The following is a 19221-nucleotide window of genomic DNA, read 5'->3' on the forward strand; positions in this document are numbered from 1 at the left end:
ACAACAGATATGGGCTACCGGGTTACATACACTTTCTCCAAATAATCAATGACAACATTAAAAGTCATTCAATAAGCAAAAAAAGGCTTTCAGGCGTAAAATGGACTAAATGACACAACATTTGACATGAAAGCATCAAGTTTATTGATATGCATAGATGTTGAAACATGTTACAATACAATGCTCTTTTGTACATATATTTAAATCGATTTCATGTGCACGTGTCTCTCTATAAGCAATATGCAGTAACTCAGTACAGGAATGAGGACTTTGGTGATTTTCTGCAGCCACAGTGAACTATTAAAAGCTCTATGCAGCTAGAGCATCATAACCTTTGGTTGACACCACTTTGGCCCAACGTTTAAAAAAAATGAGTAGATACTAGCTTAGTCAGTGGAAAGATAGATAGATGGACGGTCGAAGGGAAAGGCAGCATTATAAATACACAGGGACACTCAAGTGGTGCTGATGGGAACAGCTGGAGGAGAATCCGGAGCTGGGCGCTGGGAAGCGGAGGGAGGGCAGTGGGTCTGGACGGGCCCTCACTTGTCCTGCATCTTCTCCAGGATGGGGACGATCATGTCGAACTTGGGCCTCTTGGCGGGGTCCTCGTTCATGCAGAGCCTCATCAGCTTGCAGATGTGCGGGGAGATCCCAGGGGGGATGGTGGGCCGTAGACCCTCCAGAGCCACCTAAGGAACGGGACGACAAGGCGGTAATGTAGGGCCTGTACCAACACACCCACACACACACCAGTACACACACACACACACCTTCATCCCTATCTCCATCTGTGACAGGTCAGCGAAGGGAACCTCCCTGGTAACCAGCTCCCAGATTAGCACGGCGAAGCTCCACATGTCAGCTGACCTCCTGTTGATGTCCTCGGGCTTCTTCTGGAGGGCTGGCGGGGGGGGGGGGGATGGGGGAGAGAGGGAGGAGGGTTAGGGATGACATGTGAAGGGAGGGAGACGGGAGGCGGAATTCAATTTGGCGTGAGAAAGCCTGAGGCGCACGGGGAGGAGAGGGGGAGGGAACGTAACAGTAACACGTTTAACCCTTGTGTTACCTTCGGGTCATTCTGACCCATCAGTCATTGTGACCCACCGTCGTATTGCGACAACTTTACCGCATACAAAAACAAAGTGAAGCATTTTCTTTTAACTGTTGGGCTGTCTCAGACCCCCCACATTGCAAAAGTTAAAAGAAAATTATTTTTATTTGTTTTTGTATTGGGTAAAATTGGGTAAACACAACGATGGTTCGTTATGAACCTTTGGGTCATGTGACCCGAAGGCAGCACAAGGGTTAAAGTGATCTGCCCAGAAGATGAACTAAGTCTGACTAACCCTTAACAGTTGGAGCTAAATAACATGGCCTGGTCCTTAGTAAAGTGCACTGAATGTGTGTGAGAGAGACACACAGAGAGAGTGTCTATGTGTGTGAGTGAGAGAGAGAGAGATTGAGTGTGTGTGTGTGTGTGTGTACTTGGAAAGGCCTAAGGGAGGGGGATGAGGAGAAAGACAGAAAGCTAGAGAGAGAGAGACGTAATGTACCTTCAGGTGCCATCCAAGCAGGAGAATACATTCGGCCAGGACACTGGAAAGAGAACTTGGCATCAGCCATACTGATCCTAGCAGTCATGTCCTCATCAATCTGCCAATCAAAGACACAGTGTGTCAAAGCATGACACCAAGCATGAACCAAACAATACAATGCCATCATCTTGCGTGCTCATCCCATGTTTAAATAGAGATAGGGTTGTGTTTGTGTCGTAAATATGACACTTGATTTCTCATTTCCAATACCGGTAAATACTTAGTCACACTTCGTTTGCCTGATGAGAGCACACTTGTGGATCAGTACCAAAAGACAGCACACTTAAATTCCTTTTAATGCACTTTCATGTCATGGATTGCAGGGCCCGACCCAGGTGTGATGGCCAGGTTGTGGTGTTCTCACCATGACACTCTTGCTGTTGAGGTACAGTCGGGGAACCATGGGTTCTAGAGTGTGCAGGAAAGCCATCCCACTGGCTATGTCCAACGCAAACTTCACTGCCTGAGTCTGGTCAACCACCAAAGCTGGGGAGGGGAGTGGCGAGGAGAGGGAGATGGAGAAAAAAGGAAGAGGAGATGGAGAACGGTGAGAATTCTAGGAGCCGTCAGTAACAGATGGCACACTGGCGCTCTGGTAAACACACACTCGAGTACTCACTGGTGCCCTGGTGCAGTATGTTGTAGAGGGATCCGTAGGGCATGTAGGGGGTGATGATGATGGCGTGGGGAGAGGGGGGAGACTGGCAGGCCCCCAGGACAGGGAGGATGTTAGGGTGGGAGAATATCCTACAGGGGAGGGAGGGAAACAGGGGAGGGAGAAAGAGTGAGAGCTACTGTCGGTGACACAGTAACCACAGTTAGATCCAACTAGGCCACAAGGACACACACGGTTATTAAATCACACACACCAGATACAGTGTGTAGGTCCTCGATATGGTGCTGTGTCAGGATGCAGTGCATTCTGGTTCTGTGCCGTGTACTGTATCTCTAATAAGAGGCATGCTGTCAGATCTGCTGAGGGAGACTAGCATGTTCTGACAGTAACTCTCCCAGCGGTAGCTACGTGGACAGTGTTGGGGCAGTACCTGAGTTTGGGGTGCTCCTCGTTGAAATCTCGGCTCTTCCTCGTGGTCCAGTCTCGGACATGTAGAACCTTAACCACGATCTCGTCCCCCTGCCAACGACCCTGCCAAAGCTGGAGGGGGGGGGGGGCAAGAGAGGACAAAGAAACAGGAAGATGGAGAGACGTGGGAGGGAAAAAGGAGAGTTAGAGAGATTGATGGAGTTGGTGGCTGAGAATGAGAGAGAGACATAGAGAAAGAGAGAGAGAGACACACACAGAGAGAGACAGAGCAGCCAGGACTGACCTCTCCAGAGTGGTTCTCGTTGAGCTTGGCCAGGAGGGACAGCTGCTTGTAGTCGAGCCCTGCCTGCTTGTTCAGAGTGCCGTTACCTGGCAGGTGAAAGAGAACGAGAGGACCAAGTCTACTCGCTTGAGTTCGAAACACACTTGCACTCAAAAACGTGGAATACGAGCCAAATTTGGGGAGACATTTGGAATGCGTGCGTGTCATCAAAGTGGGACTTACGGGGCCGTGTTCGCATGGTGCCCTTCCAAAAGGTTTCCTTGTAGGGGACTCTGGTGAGACTCTGGCCCTCTTTCTCTGCCTTCTCTAATACACACACAATCCACAATGCCATTAGCCAGCTATCAGATACACTGATCCAATGGCACATAATGCCATCCTGAGATAGAGTTAGTAAAACTCAAAACCTAAGCATAAACCATGATATAGTTCGATTTATTGTGATGAGTGAAGATGGCTGTAGAATGACCTCTGACCTTTGAGGATCTGTCTGAGGTGGTCCTTGGCCTTGTCCAGGGGGGTCTCCCCAAACCTGTTACACACATGCACCTGGGCTCCACTGGCTACCAGGTCCTGACGCACACACACACACACACACACACACACACACACACACACACACAGTGTCTCCAAATGTTGTTTACATTGTGTAGAAGTTCCTTAGGAACTATACTTTCGGTAACAGCATCACAACAGTTGAATTCTGGTAGCCAGAGATAATGAAGCTGTTCATGCTTTTTTTGGACCAGTAGAGGGCAATGTAACCTTTAGTGTGTGCGTGTGTGCGTGTGTGCGTGTGTTCAGAAATACCTCTGCCACCAGATCCTGTCCCCAGAAGCAAGCATAGTGGAGTGGAGTGTTGCCATGTTCGTTGACTGTGTTGGTGTCTGCTTTGCACTGGATCAACTGATAGAAAAAGTTCTGGTTAATAATAATGAATGATAACAATGTCCCTGTGGCCGTGTCTGTCTGCAAGGTTAAGGAGTCTGTGTGTGTGTGTGTGTGTGTGCGTGTGTGTGTGTGTACCTTAGCCACAATTTCCCTGTGCCCATGGCTGGCGGCGAGGTGGAGGGGTGTGTCGTCACCTCTGTTCAGCACGTTAATGCGACCCCCTCTCATGATCAGCATGTCCACCACCCCACTCCTCCCCTCCCGACACGCCCAGTGAAGGGGGCTGAAACCATGGTCATCCCTGAGGGAGGGGGGCACAGACCAGGGAGAGAGAGAGAGAGAGAGAGAGAGAGAGAGAGAGAGAGAGAGAGAGAGAGAGAGAGAGAGAGAGAGAGAGAGAGAGAGAGAGAGAGAGAGAGAGAAGGAAAGACAGTAGAGAGAGAGAGAAGGAAAGACAGTACAGAGAGAGAGAAGGAAAGACAGTAGAGAGAGAGAGAGAGAGAGAGAGAGAGAGAGAAGACGTTACCAGATACTGTGAACCGGGTTTTCATTCAACTCATTTTGCCGAATGCCATATTTGGTTGCGTTTTTCGCGCGGTGGAAATCAATGTGGCGAACTAGCAATGACAAAAATGCTAATTCGACAGCTCCCCCTCTCCCTTTTCCCTCCCCTCCCCTGCCCTTGGGTGACCTACCGTGTCGAGCGCAGAGCCTCGGTGGGTTAAATTTACTTTTATGGACCTCACGTAAGCACATGACTGTGTCCCGCTGACCGCTTCCCTCAGTTAAAAGCCCAGTGTGACGTCACATCCCTGTTCCTGTTCCCTGCGACCTCCCCCTACTACATCTGACCCCATGACCCCCACATGCAGCTGCTGGGCTTTCTCACAATCCTCTGCCAAGCCCCAGACCACCAGAGAACACACACACTCACACGCGCACGTCTGTTTGTCAACAGAACACTATGTCCAGTAGGGCCTCTTAACCATGCTATGATAGGTATGACAGGGTTGAGAAAACCCAAGAGTAGGTGATTTGGCCATTTCACAAGAATGTGTCTGAAAAACCATAGATCTCTGTGTCCTGTCTTGTCCTGTCTGTTTAATCCCTGGGATACAATAGCATGGGAAGGGACTCCATGCTTTGACTCTGTTGGCTATAAACAGGATGGAGGGGGAAAAAAACTCAGGAATGAGAGAGAGAAAAAACAACAAGGGTGGAATCCTCTGTCACATCCTTTGCAATTCTTTTGCTTTCTGTTTTCCAACTAAAACTCATTTGATTTCTTAGTTTCTCCCCGTCTTTCCTCGTCCCAATCGCTCCCTCTTTTTTCCTGTCTCTCTTTCTCATCGCTCTCTGTCTTTCTAAGGAATTGTCTGCCTTCCCAGTGGGGAAGGCAGACAGGCAGACAATTCCTTAGAAAGACATTCACAATGACGTATCTAAGTTGTCAGCGCTCTGTCTCCCAGCCCCTACGATTAATTGTCAGTAGTTCCTTTTAAACAAATACTGAGGCACTATGATCATGTCCAAACCAGGACTCCGAGGTGTTTGTGTGTGTATGTGTGAGTGTGTGGGTGTGTGTGCGTGCTCGTGCACGTACAGATGCGTTCCAGCATGTGTTTACATGACTGCTGAGTAGCCCAGCCCTCGAACAGAGCAGAGGAAATAGCCCTGGCTACACACACAAACACACGCGCTCACACACACACAAACACACACCAATGCGCTGCTCATATAAGGGCTGGCCTTGGGAAGGCAACTCTGTTATTAACATCCTGGCGTTGAAACTGATTCCTGGAACAAAAACAGCAATGGAGTAGAAGGGAGGAGAGTGCAGCTAGCACCACACGGTTTAGTAATGAGCGCATCTGTGATCAGACCATACGCACATTCCTTTACACGCCGTGGTACTGGTAACTCCCGGCCTTGCGGAAATCCTACGAAATGAAGAAAAGTTTGGCACCCTCATCTCTTGTCATTTCTGTCTTTCTAATCTCTCTTTGGCAGGATGACAACACTTTTTTTCAATAGGGAACTAGATTTGTCCGTCGGGCTTTCCTCAGGGTGTGGGAGGAAACCACCATGACTAAATATTAGAAGCCAGTGATTGAATGGTTCAATGAACTGGGAGGAGGCAGGTGGCTGAGCGGTTATGGAACCGGGCTAGTAATCTGAAGGTTGCCAGTTTGATTCCCGGCCATGTCAAATGACGTTGTGTCCTTGGGCAAGGTACTTCACCCTACTTGCCTCGGGGGGAATGTCCCTGTACTTACTGTAAGTCGCTCTGGGTAATAGCGTCTGCTAAATGACTAAATGTAAAATGTAATGTAACTGACCCCGAGCTAGCTAGCAATCTAGACTAAAGACTAGACAGAGGGAGGGTCAACTTTTACTGTGTGCTATATGTGCACTCCTGTAGCAACTGTCTCTGCCTTTCTAGGAATCCAATCCTCTGACCCAAACTAAGATAAGAGACTTAAGGTCTTGAAGTCAAGCTCACTTTTTGTTTATTTCCACTGAGATGTGAAGGTAAGATAGGTGTGTTTATTTCACTTCCAACTGAAGGCTGGCTGAAAGGGATCCTTATAGTCATCCATCTCTCACTCTGACTATCCATACCCTCACTCCCTCCATCTCTCATGTCTTTTCTCTGAGCTCTCGGCGCTACAGGCTGTGGAGGCCAGGACTTTGTGTTCTATTTCTGTCTGGAGATGACATCAGCAGAAGAAAAAGAATTGAGGAGAAAAGAGAACCTCGGAATCCAAAAAGTGAGTAACATGGAAACTATTTTTCGGTCCCATTCTCCTGAGCCAGGGATCCCTCTAAGCAGTCAGCACACATGCACCCCCCTCCACACACACACACACACACACACACACACACTCACTCACTATGACCAGATGTGGTGTGGTGACTCCCATCTCGCCAAGCCTGGAAAAGCAGACTAACATAATTGATGAGTATAGCTGGGAGAGATACTGTTGCTGCCCCCTCCAAAAGAAGTGCCCATATGAAGCATTAGATTTTGTTGAGGCAATGTTTAACACCAAACTCAAGCTTTAAATTAAAAAAAGTGCAGCAGTCTGAATGTTGGTCATTGTCATCTTCATCATCCACACCACTATACCCATGAAACAATCCCAGAGATGGAGACCTGTTGCAGTGGTTCTGTGTATATGTGTGTGTGCGCGCGCATGTGTGTCTAGGTGTGTTTCCACTCACCCCTGGTTAAGGTCATTCTCTGTGTTGTCCAACCACAGACGCACAGCTACAGAATTGCCCTCCCGACACTGAGTGAAGATGTCATCCATTTTTCTCTCCTCTACCCAGGCTCCTTCTTCCTCCTCCCCCCTCTCTACTCCTCCTGACTCGTTTCTCTGGGCTGTAGGAGGCTGTGACAGTTGGGGTCGGTGGTCGGACGGCAACTAAGGGTTGGGGTGCAGGGAGCAACTGTTCAGTCACTAAGCTAGTCTGGAAGTGGAAAGGGGTGGATGAGTGATTGAGACAGTCAACGCCGCCTACACCTCCCAAAACGGACATAAATGATGTGTCCTTAATAAACGTGTTGCAGACAAAGCACATAATTCTTTAGAGGTATACACAAAGCAGCATTTGAGTGACGGCGGATATATTTCACGGAGCAAAGTCAACGCCAACGGAGCCGTGCGACTTTAGTAAATAATGTCAATTATAGCCTAGTTTTAAACCTCGTAAAAAGTTTCTCGACAAATCCAAACTTCTAGGTTTAAATAAATATAAATTCACTGTGCGTGCAGTTCGTCTTTCGCTACCTCTCTGTATACTTCACTGTCTGACATCGAACAACAGAGGTAAAAACCACACGAATTGGAAGGAATGATAATTAGTCGTGCGGTCTTACCTGCTCGGTGCAAGAAAGCGGCTCCCGTTAAGTCCCTTTTCATTTGGTACAGTTTGTTGTGCCCGCTCCCAGTGCCCACGCCCCACTCAACATCTTTGCTTGATGTAATTCTGTCACGATGAGTATTGCTAGACATTTGCCCCCTCTTGTGGAACGAAACAGTCCCTACTTCGCCTCAGACTGAAATTGGACCTGTTGATATATATGGGCTACAAATCGCATTTTCATGGCCCTTTTCACAAGCATTGTCACACATGGCTTCACATTTGCCCACATATACCAACTTAAAACTTAATCCATGATTGATGCTAATGGAATTATATGACACCCCATTTAAGTCTTCACTAGATACATCCATCCTCTTGCACCAGACCAATGCCTTGATGTATTCAGTAACCAGCATTCTTGTGTAGACAGGAATATCTAGTAGGTAAAGTAAGCTTCACTGCACCATTAACAAGATGGATGTCTTGGCTCTGTTTTAACTTGATCATAAGAACCGCTGTTAAGACTGCACTCATTCCTACAGGACTGAAACACACATGAAAACCAGAGACACAGGAATTCCACAGAATAATATTTTATTCTTATTTGAAAAATGTTTTCTGGTCATCCAACACTGCACATGGCTATACTGTGTACAATAACATAGCATAGGCATGAACATGGTATTTGTCATCTCCTCATTATAGTCATTAATGGACAGTTGCTCCATCTTAAAAGGTTATAAGTGCGGGTAACAGCTGAAACAAATTGACGAGGCCTGATACCCTTCTTTAACCAGCTCCACGCTTACTTACCATACTAATCTGCTCATTCACTCAAGAAGGGGGCAGAGAGTCCTGTTTGGTCACAGCGGATGATTCTATACTGGGGGAGAAGGATACGTCGCTACTGCGGGTAACTGGGATGCTAACCATCTGTGAAGGGGCTCCAGAAGGAGCCAGGACGGGAGGAGAAGTGACCCCTTCAGGCAGGCCCAGGTTGGGTGTCATTACTGGGGCAGATGCGGCAGGAACCCCTGGGGCTGCTGGAGCATGTGGGATATCACGCAGCCCAGAACTAGACACTGATGCAACCTCTACTGGTATCGCTGTTGCTGCCGATGTCATCGTAGGTGGAACTGATATTACCTGTGAAGAGTTTCCTGGCACGATAGGGGCCGACACGCCTACATTTGTAGTTGTGAGCCCATGTAGAACAGAGGGAGACTCTAAAGGTGGGACTACGGTAAAAGCTGTTCCGCTCACAGCTTCGGATAGTGAGGAGAGAGGCACTGCTGCTGGGGTGATGGCGGGCAAAGCGATGGCCATTTTGCCATCTTGCATGGGAGGAGCAGCAATTGAAACAGAGGAAGTAGGAACTAGGTCAGCAGGGGACTCTAACCACGCTGGGTTTAGGACCGGGGTGGACATCGCCGGTACCTCTGCTGTCCCTAGGGTGTCACCTAGAACAGGGCCTGGGCTCTGCATGACAGGGACATCAGCTGGAAGTCCTGTTGTAGTGGTCTGGAGGCCTGTGAAATCTCCTGCTCCACTCAGCGCAGAGGAGATCGTCTGGGGTGTTTCTGCTGGTACCAAGGGAAGTGGAGATTCCGCTACTGCAGACCCCCCTGGAAGAGCACCAGCCCCAGCCTCCTCTGAGGCCCCCGCCCCGGCTGCTTCCACCGCCCTGGCTGCCTCCGCAGCCTTGCTCTCCATCTCCTCCATGCGGCGCTGCACCATTTTGGGCATCAGCTGAACGTAAGTGCCCATCAAGCGGTGGTTGGAGCGGATCAGCTTCCCTGCACAGTTATCCGCACAGCGTTCCTAAAGGACAACATTATGATATTTAGCCACCCATATTGGATCATCAATAGCATTCAGCTCCATAAATTCATAACACCGTATGATTGAAGCCTATTATCTGACTGCTAGATAAGCCAAAGCTCACTGAACAACAATGACGAGCGAGTGACAGGAATTTATTAAGCGTGCATGTGGGGCAGCATTTCAAATGGCTAGTCAGATGACTACTTGAATGGAAAACCACTCTACTTGACCCATTTCTGACATACCTCGTCCATAGTGAGGCTTCTGTAATTGAAATTGCTGGAGCATCGCTGGAAACAAATCTCTGTCATGCGGTTGTAGACCATGAGAAAGTCCCGAAGCTACGGAGACAGTCAGTGGTTGATTAGAAATAACGACGTTTATAAAAACATGTCTGTTCAAAAACTTGCTAATCCTTGCCAATATTATATGCGTTAAGAGGTTAACTTACATTCCGTAGCTGTTGTTGCTCAGATTCCATGGCAAGGCTGTCAGAAAGGCTAATGCTAGCTAGCTAGTTTTGTAGCCAAGAAATTTAAATGACTTGGGCTGCTTGAAGCAATCTATGTCTACGACGTATATGTAAAGAGTTCTTATGGTATATTATTAAAATCGGGTACAAAAACCGCAGATTACACGAGAAAGGAAATTGTAATGAAATTACATGAATTTACCATAAGCGAGTAGCATGACTTTCATGTGTACGCTGCCATGTTTTTCACCGGTAGTGACGCCCTCTTATGACGTCCGCATAGCCAGGGCAAAATAATTGGTTGAATCAGACTACTTTTCATTTCTACCATAGTATTTAGGATGCCGGACAATTATTTTACGACCATTACCTATTCAATTATGTCTGACACTACAATAACAACACCAGATTATCCATTACATCCAGGTAGCACTTTTACAGTGGCATTTTGTAAACCGGTATTCTGTGATTCACACAACCCTGCAGGGTGAAACCAGCGAGAAACACTAATTATTAGCCTATTTGTACGTGAAAGTAACATAAATAACAATATGTAATAGCAATGTTTATCATCAAACATGAGTAGGCTAGCTTTAACGGCCTGGGTATTTTACAGCCTCCACTCATAAGCAAGGTTGAAATAAAACATGTCGACCTGTTAGGCCTACAGAGACACAAATAACGGCGGGGCTCGAAACAGACATTACAATTATTACTTTACATTAGAAGAAAGAATAGTAAAACCTTTTTTTTAAAGACAGAAAATGCAAAAAATAAAATAAAAGGATGTCTCCAAACCTTGTGTCGGCACAAATTAGGTCATTTTACATCTGGCCATCGTCTTGTTTTGTGGAGCCAGGTAGAAAAAAATAGGACTATATATTGCTTATTTAACTAAATTAATATTGCCTTGTGTTTTTAATGTTTTGAATTTCATCAGCTTCATGGTCCTGTGACCTACACATTTCAAACTACTTAAAAAATAAGCCTTCTATGTAGCACACTCTTTTGTTTGTAAATGTTTAATGCAATTTTACATAATTTTCGAATTTCAGTAGCCCCTTGGTCATGTGACCTAAGAACCTCAAACTGCTTTTAGAGTATCCATTGACTAGCTCCAAATAGTGCCTTTTGATTGTCAATTCTCACACTATTGTACAATCATTTTTGACATTTTTATTTAAATTGTGGACTAATTACTTCAAATATGGTTCAGAATTTCCTCTGAGTATGCACACATATTGAACACCCTTTTGTTTGTTAATTGTCAACTCGCATGCTTTTAATATATTTTATTATCCAGAGCGTCATTTAGCAGACGCTCTGGATAAGAGCGTCTGCTAAATGACTAAATGTAATAGTTTTCAATTTCTGGTCCATTTCATTTATTGAAATGTCAATAGCTCTCCAGTCTTGCAACCTACTGACCTTATATTACTTTCAGAATATACACTGACTAGCCTCAAGTATTGCACTGCACACCCTTTTGATTGTCCATTTTCATCCCATACAATTTTGCATTTTTCACATTTTTGAATTCAAGACCTCCTTGGTCATTTGACCTACTGACCTCAAACTGCTTTCAGAATATAATCTGACCTGACGTATAATGCACAGCATGGTCATTTTTTCTGTCCATTATCTGGCCACCATTATTGTGGTGTTCAATATAAACATTGGCAAGCAAACCCATTGCAGCCAACATCATGGGCTAAGAGTTCACTCTCTATGCTTGCTATGTATGATTAAAAGACCCTCAAATGGGTAAATAATAAAAACGTAATTTAGAAATTCCTAAAATTAGGCCATCAAAAAGTTCCAACCCCAACTTTTGCATCAACCTCAATTCAACCAAAATACACATGCACTCTCCTGTAAAACAAAGGAGCAACTTAAGAAAGGTTGAGTCAAAACTGAAGACAAAAGGCAAGGAGATGGATCATTTAGAAAAAAAGACTGAAATACTTCAACAGAGGATGAACACTGTCCAGGTCAATTTCCAGTTAAACAAAGAGCTGGCGTGGTAGAGACCCACTTTATCAATTAACAGCCAGAGTAAGAGGATGGAGACGATGGTAAGAAAGTTTGCACAGCAATGACGTCTGTCCAGTTATCAACGGCAAATCCAAATATCCACTGAAAGGGACAGGCATTTAGAAATCATGGCATCACAGACACAGTTCTGCACGATGCAGCCTTTTTGGATTGCAAGGCCAAATATGTCAGAGAGAGAGGGCTGCACCAGCTGGGGGTCATTGACACATTATCACTTGCAGAACTGATCACCACCCACCACGGTGTGACCACGGCAACAAGACATGCATGTAAGGAGAATGTTAGACCTTCAAAGAGAGTAAAAAAAAGAAAGACTGCTGGCAAAACACCAGCAGCAATTGTTGGAAGTTGGCAGAAGTGGAGTGGATTTCGTTATGGTTAGTTTTTCAAGGTTCATGTAGTTTTGTTTCAAAATCTTTATATTAATTGATTGTAAATACCTAAACAATTATTCTTTTTTTCCAAAACCTATTTATCATTACTGAAACATTTCATTAAATTGAATAGATTTCCAAAATTTGTAGTTACAGTATATTTTTATTTATCATGCATTATCATGCATTTACTGATGCTGAACTTGAATATTGTAGCAATGAGAGATCACTGAAATTAAATATTTTAGCTTATGAATAAGTAATGTTTTAGCACTACAACATCTCAATTAGATTGGTTACGCAATATTCCAATAAAAAGTTACTGTAATCCATCCTTACTGTTATTGTTGTAATGAGAAAATGTCCTTGGTAGTTATGAAAAATGCAATTAACAAAAAATACATCTACTACAAAATTGCCAAATAGTTCTTCAGTATATAAAAAACATTACTGTAATAACTACAAATGATATAACTTACAATAAGTACTGCATTATGTGAAATTTCTTTTTCAAGGTAACCATGAACTTTCCTTTGTCGGCTACACTGTGGGTGACAGTGCCATATGCTTACCCATAGAGGGGGCACAAACACCCGAGAATACATCAGAATGTAGTGTGTGTGTGTCACTAGGAGATTAAGGGTGTGTGTGAAAGAAATCCAGTGCACTTCCCCAAAAAGGAAGCATAAAAATAACCCACAGTTTTCCTGAGTTACATATTCTCACAGTTGGACTGTGCTTGGAACAAGATCAAGAGGGAGTGTGCGTGTGTGTGTGTGTGTGTGTGTGTGTGTGTGCATGGCAAAAATGAGGGTCTAGAGAGGGAGGGTATACAGAACCTGGATCTCAGCCAGTATCCCTAGACACATGACAGAAGAGAACATAAACTCAAAAGTGTTTGGTCACTGAAAATTCAACGCTTGTGAATGTTCCGGCATTTTCACCGTCTTTCTTTCTAGGTAAGTGAAAGTTTGCATTGAAAGTTGAAACTAACATTCTCCATTATCGCATTCTGTCATGTTGAGACGTATTTCAGAAGTTTTTATATAGTCTTATAAGAATAATCTTTTAGTGTTAAAAAGTTATTAGAAAAACAGGTAATTCAGAACCTCCTTCAGAAAACAGGTAATTCAGAACCTCCTTCAGTCTCCTTTCGCTCTCCCTTTTATTGTTCTCTTTCACTTCCTCTCTGCCCTTCCCAGAGTTATGGAAGGGCAGAGTGGTGGCAGGGCTGGGGAGGAGGCAGAGTGCATAGGGAAGAGTCAGGGCTTGACCTTCTGGCTGGCCAGGCCGGAGGATTACCAGGAGGTCATGTCCATTTCTGATGACATCTACTGGGGGAATGACTACCTGCCCTATCGCTACCACATCTGGATGACTCAGCCCCATCGACTGGTCATACTGGCACGCAAGAACAGCAAACTGGTGAGACTGGAAACGCTAGAACTGCTGGCAACACTGGGACACACACTTGGGACGTTCTCAGGTTCAATGCTTAAATATCCTAAATTGATGTAAAGCATTACCTGTTCCAGTCTGGGACGTCAAGATCCCCCCAAAAAGAGATACAAAGAGAAACGTTTTACAGCGTTCTCTAAAGGATCTCCTTGGGGACCGAAGTTTTAATACTTGCCATATAAACAATGTCTTCAGTAGAACATGAATCACATGGGCATTGCAGATAACAGAATAATCTGTGAGAACGGAGAACACACTGTGTACTACTGCATCAGGAGCAATAGATAACAAGAGGTCAAACTCAGGAGAGATCACAGAAAAGGGCCCTTAATCTCTAACTTTCTAAGATATTTTATTTCTTTTTTTTCACAGAAAAATATAATTTCCAGGTCCTCGTTTTAGAAATCCATCCACAATGGTACAGATATCATGGGATTAGCAAAATAAGAGGCTAACCAACAAGCTAGCTGCACTGACAGGACTAACAAACTGCAGGTTACTTTATGTGATGACATGTAGCCAGACCATGATATCCAGAAGTTTGAACATGCTGACAGCGATTAAATGTATTAGTTGTAAAGTTTAGTTGCAAGTTTTAGGAAGCTTCCCGCTATGACCCTGGAATTTTCCATAATTGTGAGTCATTAACACTCTGTAGTTGCCACTAATATGTGGCAAATTATCGCTAGACTATTTGAGGTGACACTTTACATTAATTAGGGCTCTCAAGTCTCACGCATTTGTTGTGAGACTCACTTATTTCAATCATTTCTCATGCTCTTACGCAACACCTTGTATTTCTCACACTGAGAAGTAAGGGATAACTTGTCCCCCTATATACAATTAATGGACGAGGCACAGGCATAAGGAGAAAAGTTTTCTGCCGTGATGATAGCTAAACAGTTATACAGAGTTAAATGCCACCTACCAGCCAAACAGAAACATCACCAGTACCTATACTGTCAAAAAGGGACAGCTTTACTGTCTATTTAAGTATTCATTTTAAGTATTATAAAAAAAAATTATCAAACATTTGATAATACTTGAGAGCCCTGCGTCAAGGTGACATTAACTACCTCGTATCCCCATAGCAATACCTCTAGTAAAAACATCATAGGTACACGTTGATTGCTATGTAATTAAATGGCATGAAGTGTTTGAACTGTAGTGTTTGAAACTTTCTGAGTGCTCCTCCCAGCTGGTCAGCACGTCGAGCAGCCTTGGGTGTCAGCCTACACCTTCAGACCCTGCTGTGTATTACCGTTCACCCAATAATGCTAACGCTAATGCTACACTACACACACTCACACGTTCACTTGTTAAATGATTGATAATGAATGATACACATTACAGCACTGCTTTAGAGTTTTAATGGCAGTTTAGAGGCAGCAGCAGCAGCAGCAAGGAAAGACGGTGTGAAACGGACAGCTGTCTGGCTATCTAACTGCCCACAATATGACCTGTATCATGGACATCTTTTGTATTTCTTGAATGTGTCTGAGGTGGGTCTGGAATCGGGCCTGGTGGTGGACGGAGCGGAGACGGTCGTGGTGGAGGGCTTGAGAGTGAGTCCTGAGGAGAGGGGCCGAGGCATGGCGGGGATCCTCCAGTGTTTCGTTGACGACTTCTTCAAGAGACGCTATCCCACGCTGCAGCGGGCCAGGCTGACCCGCATCGACGACCCCGGCCCACAGCGGAGCCTCACCTGGCTGGACAAACGGGTGAGCAGGACAGAGGTCACGCGGCTCTTGGTTTTGTTCTGGCGCGGTTCCTGCCAGGGGTGGGAGCCGCTTGTGTGTTCCATCCCGTTTCTGTCACGCTACAGCCCATGTTTTCCCGACGCTTCTAATCCAGTCGTCTTTCCCTTACCTTGTCTTCTATTCCGTTTGCCCTTTGTTTCTCCCCTCTCCATTCTTTGTCCCCCTCCCTCTCTCTATCTCCCCTTTCTCTCTCTCTCTCTCTCTCTCTCTCTCTCTCTCTCTCTCTCTCTCTCTCTCTCTCTCTCTCTCTTTCACTCTCCCTCTTATCCCCCTCTCTCCCCATCTCTCTCTATCTCCGTTTTGTCTGTCTCCTCTCGCTCAATCTCTCCCCCCTCTCGCTCTCTGTGCACCTTTACCCTCCCCCACTCCCTCTCCCCCTTCGTCTCTCTCCCCCTCCTCAACCCTGCCCGTGACATGTGCTCTGACGGTGAGGTGGTGATCATGCTGATTACAGGCTGTGATTGTTATAAATGGCCTCATTATGGGGCGGGGGGGGGGGGGGGGGGGGGGGGGGGTGGTGGGGCCCAGGGGAGAGGGAACAGACTAAGAGGTTTATTATCACAGGGCCCAGGGGAGGTGGGGGGGGGGGGTGGAGTAGAAAAGAGGGGGGGGACGTTGAAGTGTGAGTGTGTGTGATGGGGTGGGGGTGGGGGGGGGGCAGTGAAGGCAGGCTGTAGGAAGGAAGGAAGAAAATGAAAGAAAACGAGAGAGAGAGAGATAGTAAGAGAGAGAGAAGTGTGGGAGAGAGGGGAAGCGCACGGGAGGAGACGAGATTGACAGTCAATTGCACCAGAACAGCTGTTTCCGCCTACATCAACACCAAGACGAAGACAGGATTTTTTTTCCCCCCACGGCTCCTTGACTGATGTGGCTACACATCCCCCTGGTGGCTCCTTCAGCCCTGCTCTTCATCAGCTGCTTGGCAGAGAGAGAGAGAGGGAGAGAGAGAGAGTGAGTAGGGGGGAGAAAGAGAGAGAGAGAGAGAGAAAGAGAGGTGTCGAGAGAGAGAGGAGAGCGATTTGTGAGACAGGAGAGAAAGGAGAGCGATTTTCTTCAGAGATAGAAAGAGACTAAGACAGAAAGAGAGAGAGAGACGGAAAGGGAGGGAAAGTTATCAGACAGAGAAAGAGACAAGTGGCAGAAAGAGAGCGAGAGAGAGAGAAAGGGAGGGAGGGGTTGATGGTCTAGTGGAGATGAGAAGTACTCAGAGTAGATCCTATGACTGGGGCCTGGTTAAGGGGGCCTGCTGAAGACAGGGGACTAAGGATAAATGGACTGTGGACTTTAAAAAGATTGATCGAAAGCCAACATGACACTTTGATCCGACCGTTCCCCACGTTTCCCCTTTAGCTTAAACCCCCTTCACTCACTCATATAATGGAGCCAGCTGGGTAGCGCGCAATTACCCATACAAAGCACCCCTCTCCACACACACACACACACAAACAGAAACGTATGCGCTCTTACATACGCACACACACAGTCACGCTCACAGTCACTCACAAAGCCTGAACGCAGTATCAGTCGTTGGGGAAGTGTACTTTGAGTGAAAAGCTGTTTATTGAGTGCAGGTGCAAGGAAATGGCAAGGGTGCGCATTTCCATCTCAAATGGATTTTTAGCCGTCAAGTTTTTGTGTTTGCGTCAATAAAATGCAGATGTAAGCTCTTACATTTTAGACTGGAAGTGCGTCAAAGCTAACAAACAATTCTATATAGAATATCTGGTGTGGGAAGGGGGTTGTTTAGTAAAAACAATTAAATGCATTCCTATCACAAGGATGTTGAGTCGAACGTAGGCAGGAGACAGATATGATGCAGGAGGTTGTGTTTTAATGGATGTCCATCAGCAAAAACAAGACAGCAAACAAATTTAGGTGGTCTTAGAAAAAACTATAAACGGAAAACAAATCACGCTTGAATCTAGCGGAGCTCAAAGAGGCAATGGTGGTGCCCGACATGCTCTAACATAGTAAGACAAGAAAAACATGACAATACCCGAAAAATGACAACACAAACTCACACCTTAAATATACAAAACGTAATTGGCGACAGCTGAGGACTTGCAAACAGGTGCGCGTCATCACGCATCCCTCGATCCCCTCCCGAAGACGGAGGGGATCGAGGATTCCTAATATCTGGGAGATAGGGAGCGTCGTTGCCTGGATCTCCCAGTAAGCGTAACAACGCCAGATTTTAAAAAGGGAATTTCTATGAATGTCCCAAAGTTACATAGTTAGGGACGTGTATCTCATTGTTCTTCTCTGACTCTTTCCTCCAGCCTCTAGACTGACCTCTTCCTGTTTGACTCTTCCCCTAGTCTGTCCTCTCCCTCTGCTGTGAGGCTGGCCAGTACCACGACTTCCTGTTTCATCTGCGGACCAGGCTGGGAGAGGAGGAGGGGAGGAAGAACCCTGGTGTGGAGGAGGAGGAAGAGGAGGAGGAGGAGGAGGGGGGGGAGAAGAGTCCTGCGCCTGAGCTGCTCTTCCTTGAAGGTAGAGATCTGAGGTCGGTCCTCCTCCTGCCCTCGCTCCCCTCCAGGGTCTCCCTCCCTGCCGGATCCATCATACGTGACTGGCTGCCGGTTCGACCAATCCACAGCAACCTCCCCCTGCTAGACAGGCCGGAGCACATCTGGTTGGTGGATCAACCTCAGAGTCCCTCCTTCCTCAGCCTCCACACGCGGCCCTACCCAATCCCGCTTGGGGGCGGGGCGGAGTGCCTGAGTGTGGACCTGTTTGGGACCAGTGTGGCTTTAGCTCGGCAGGCCTTGACCCAGCACCTGGAGAGGGCGAGCTTGGACGTGTTCAGGGCGGTGCTGGTGCACGTGTTCATGCACAGCTCTCTGCTGGAGCGCCTGGCCCAGTTCTGTGAGGGCGGAGCGGCCAGGAGGTGTGAGGTGCAGTGGGATCAGGTGCTGATGGAGAGGGAGATCTTGGACAGAGAGTAAAAAAGAGAGAGAGCGTGTGAGTGTGTGTGTAAGAGTGACCGAGCGAGCGAGCGAGCGAGTGTGTGTGTGTGTGTGTGTGTGAGAGAGAGAGAGAGAGAGAGAGAGAGAGAGAGAGAGAGAGAGAGAGAGAGAGAGAGAGAGAGAGAGAGAGAGAGAGAGAGAGAGAGAGAAGGAAAGACAGTAGAGAGAGAGAGAGAGAGAGAGAGAGAGAGAGAGAGAGAGAGAGAGAGAGAGAGAGAGAGAGAGAGAGAGAGAGAGAGAGAGTGAACTTTAAATAAGACTCGGTGAGTAAGGGATCAAATGACAAAACAAGTGAGTGAAGAGAGGGAGAAGGAGTCAAATGGAAGGAGAAAAAGGCCCCGGTGTGAGAAAAGGATGCAGGAAAGAGAAGGTGCAGTGAAGGAGGTAGAGGAGGCGAAGACAGAACAAAGAGGCATAGAATTACAGTGAAACAAGGGCACGCACACACCAGCACACACACACATACACGCACACACTTAGTAACACACACACAGGCACATATTCAAACACGCATGCACACACATAGTAGCACACACGCGGGCACACACACAGACCTGCGCACGCACACACACACACACACACGGACATTATACACATCCACAGAAGCACACACATCTTTAAA

The 19221-nt window shown here is 46.4% G+C and overlaps 3 protein-coding genes across 4 annotated transcripts; 1 reads left to right on the plus strand and 2 right to left on the minus strand.

Annotated features, from left to right (window-relative positions):
• Positions 1 to 120: 120 nt before the first annotated feature.
• On the minus strand, positions 121 to 7737 carry ilk (integrin-linked kinase). Of its 2 annotated transcripts, XM_067256973.1 has the most exons (13): positions 7701 to 7737; positions 7043 to 7245; positions 3953 to 4118; positions 3737 to 3832; positions 3403 to 3499; positions 3149 to 3232; positions 2927 to 3012; positions 2645 to 2754; positions 2218 to 2345; positions 1963 to 2084; positions 1557 to 1656; positions 774 to 904; positions 121 to 692 (listed from the first exon to the last, which is right to left on the minus strand). In XM_067256973.1, exons 2-13 carry the CDS (start codon positions 7129 to 7131, stop codon positions 543 to 545), a joined length of 1359 nt encoding a protein of 452 aa, XP_067113074.1. In that variant the 5' UTR covers positions 7132 to 7245; positions 7701 to 7737; the 3' UTR covers positions 121 to 542. The 2 variants fall into 2 exon arrangements, with proteins under 2 accessions (XP_067113074.1, XP_067113075.1); XM_067256974.1 differs by lacking the exon at positions 7701 to 7737 and having other exon boundaries at positions 7043 to 7258.
• A 555-nt stretch (positions 7738 to 8292) lies between these two features.
• On the minus strand, positions 8293 to 10196 carry timm10b (translocase of inner mitochondrial membrane 10 homolog B (yeast)). The gene is made up of 3 exons (XM_067257492.1): positions 9963 to 10196; positions 9757 to 9852; positions 8293 to 9508 (listed from the first exon to the last, which is right to left on the minus strand). The coding sequence occupies exons 1-3, from the start codon at positions 9990 to 9992 to the stop codon at positions 8522 to 8524; spliced, it is 1113 nt and encodes a 370-aa protein (XP_067113593.1). The 5' UTR covers positions 9993 to 10196; the 3' UTR covers positions 8293 to 8521.
• A 3049-nt stretch (positions 10197 to 13245) lies between these two features.
• nat16l (N-acetyltransferase 16, like) lies at positions 13246 to 18723 on the plus strand. The gene is made up of 4 exons (XM_067257132.1): positions 13246 to 13371; positions 13615 to 13837; positions 15373 to 15591; positions 17949 to 18723. The coding sequence occupies exons 2-4, from the start codon at positions 13619 to 13621 to the stop codon at positions 18576 to 18578; spliced, it is 1068 nt and encodes a 355-aa protein (XP_067113233.1). The 5' UTR covers positions 13246 to 13371; positions 13615 to 13618; the 3' UTR covers positions 18579 to 18723.
• Positions 18724 to 19221: the final 498 nt, after the last annotated feature.

This window comes from Osmerus mordax, chromosome 19, assembly GCF_038355195.1.
Source record: "Osmerus mordax isolate fOsmMor3 chromosome 19, fOsmMor3.pri, whole genome shotgun sequence".
NCBI classification, from domain to species: domain Eukaryota; kingdom Metazoa; phylum Chordata; class Actinopteri; order Osmeriformes; family Osmeridae; genus Osmerus; species Osmerus mordax.

Bases quoted from the DNA above. Each gene is read 5' to 3' on its own strand.
- ilk (XM_067256973.1), bottom strand. From the start codon at position 7,131: ATGGATGACATCTTCACTCAGTGTCGGGAGGGCAATTCTGTAGCTGTG. The intron at 905-1,556 runs GTACATTACGTC...CCCCCCCGCCAG, and splicing joins TGCTTGGATGGCACCTGAAG to CCCTCCAGAAGAAGCCCGAG. The intron at 693-773 runs GTGTGTGTGTGT...CCCGTTCCTTAG, and splicing joins AGATGGAGATAGGGATGAAG to GTGGCTCTGGAGGGTCTACG.
- timm10b (XM_067257492.1), bottom strand. From the start codon at position 9,992: ATGGAATCTGAGCAACAACAGCTACGGAAT. The intron at 9,853-9,962 runs GTAAGTTAACCT...CTGTCTCCGTAG, and splicing joins AGCAACAACAGCTACGGAAT to CTTCGGGACTTTCTCATGGT. The intron at 9,509-9,756 runs GTATGTCAGAAA...GTTGTCCTTTAG, and splicing joins GAAGCCTCACTATGGACGAG to GAACGCTGTGCGGATAACTG.
- nat16l (XM_067257132.1), top strand. From the start codon at position 13,619: ATGGAAGGGCAGAGTGGTGGCAGGGCTGGGGAGGAGGCAGAGTGCATA. The intron at 13,838-15,372 runs GTGAGACTGGAA...AATGTGTCTGAG, and splicing joins CACGCAAGAACAGCAAACTG to GTGGGTCTGGAATCGGGCCT. The intron at 15,592-17,948 runs GTGAGCAGGACA...CTCTTCCCCTAG, and splicing joins TCACCTGGCTGGACAAACGG to TCTGTCCTCTCCCTCTGCTG.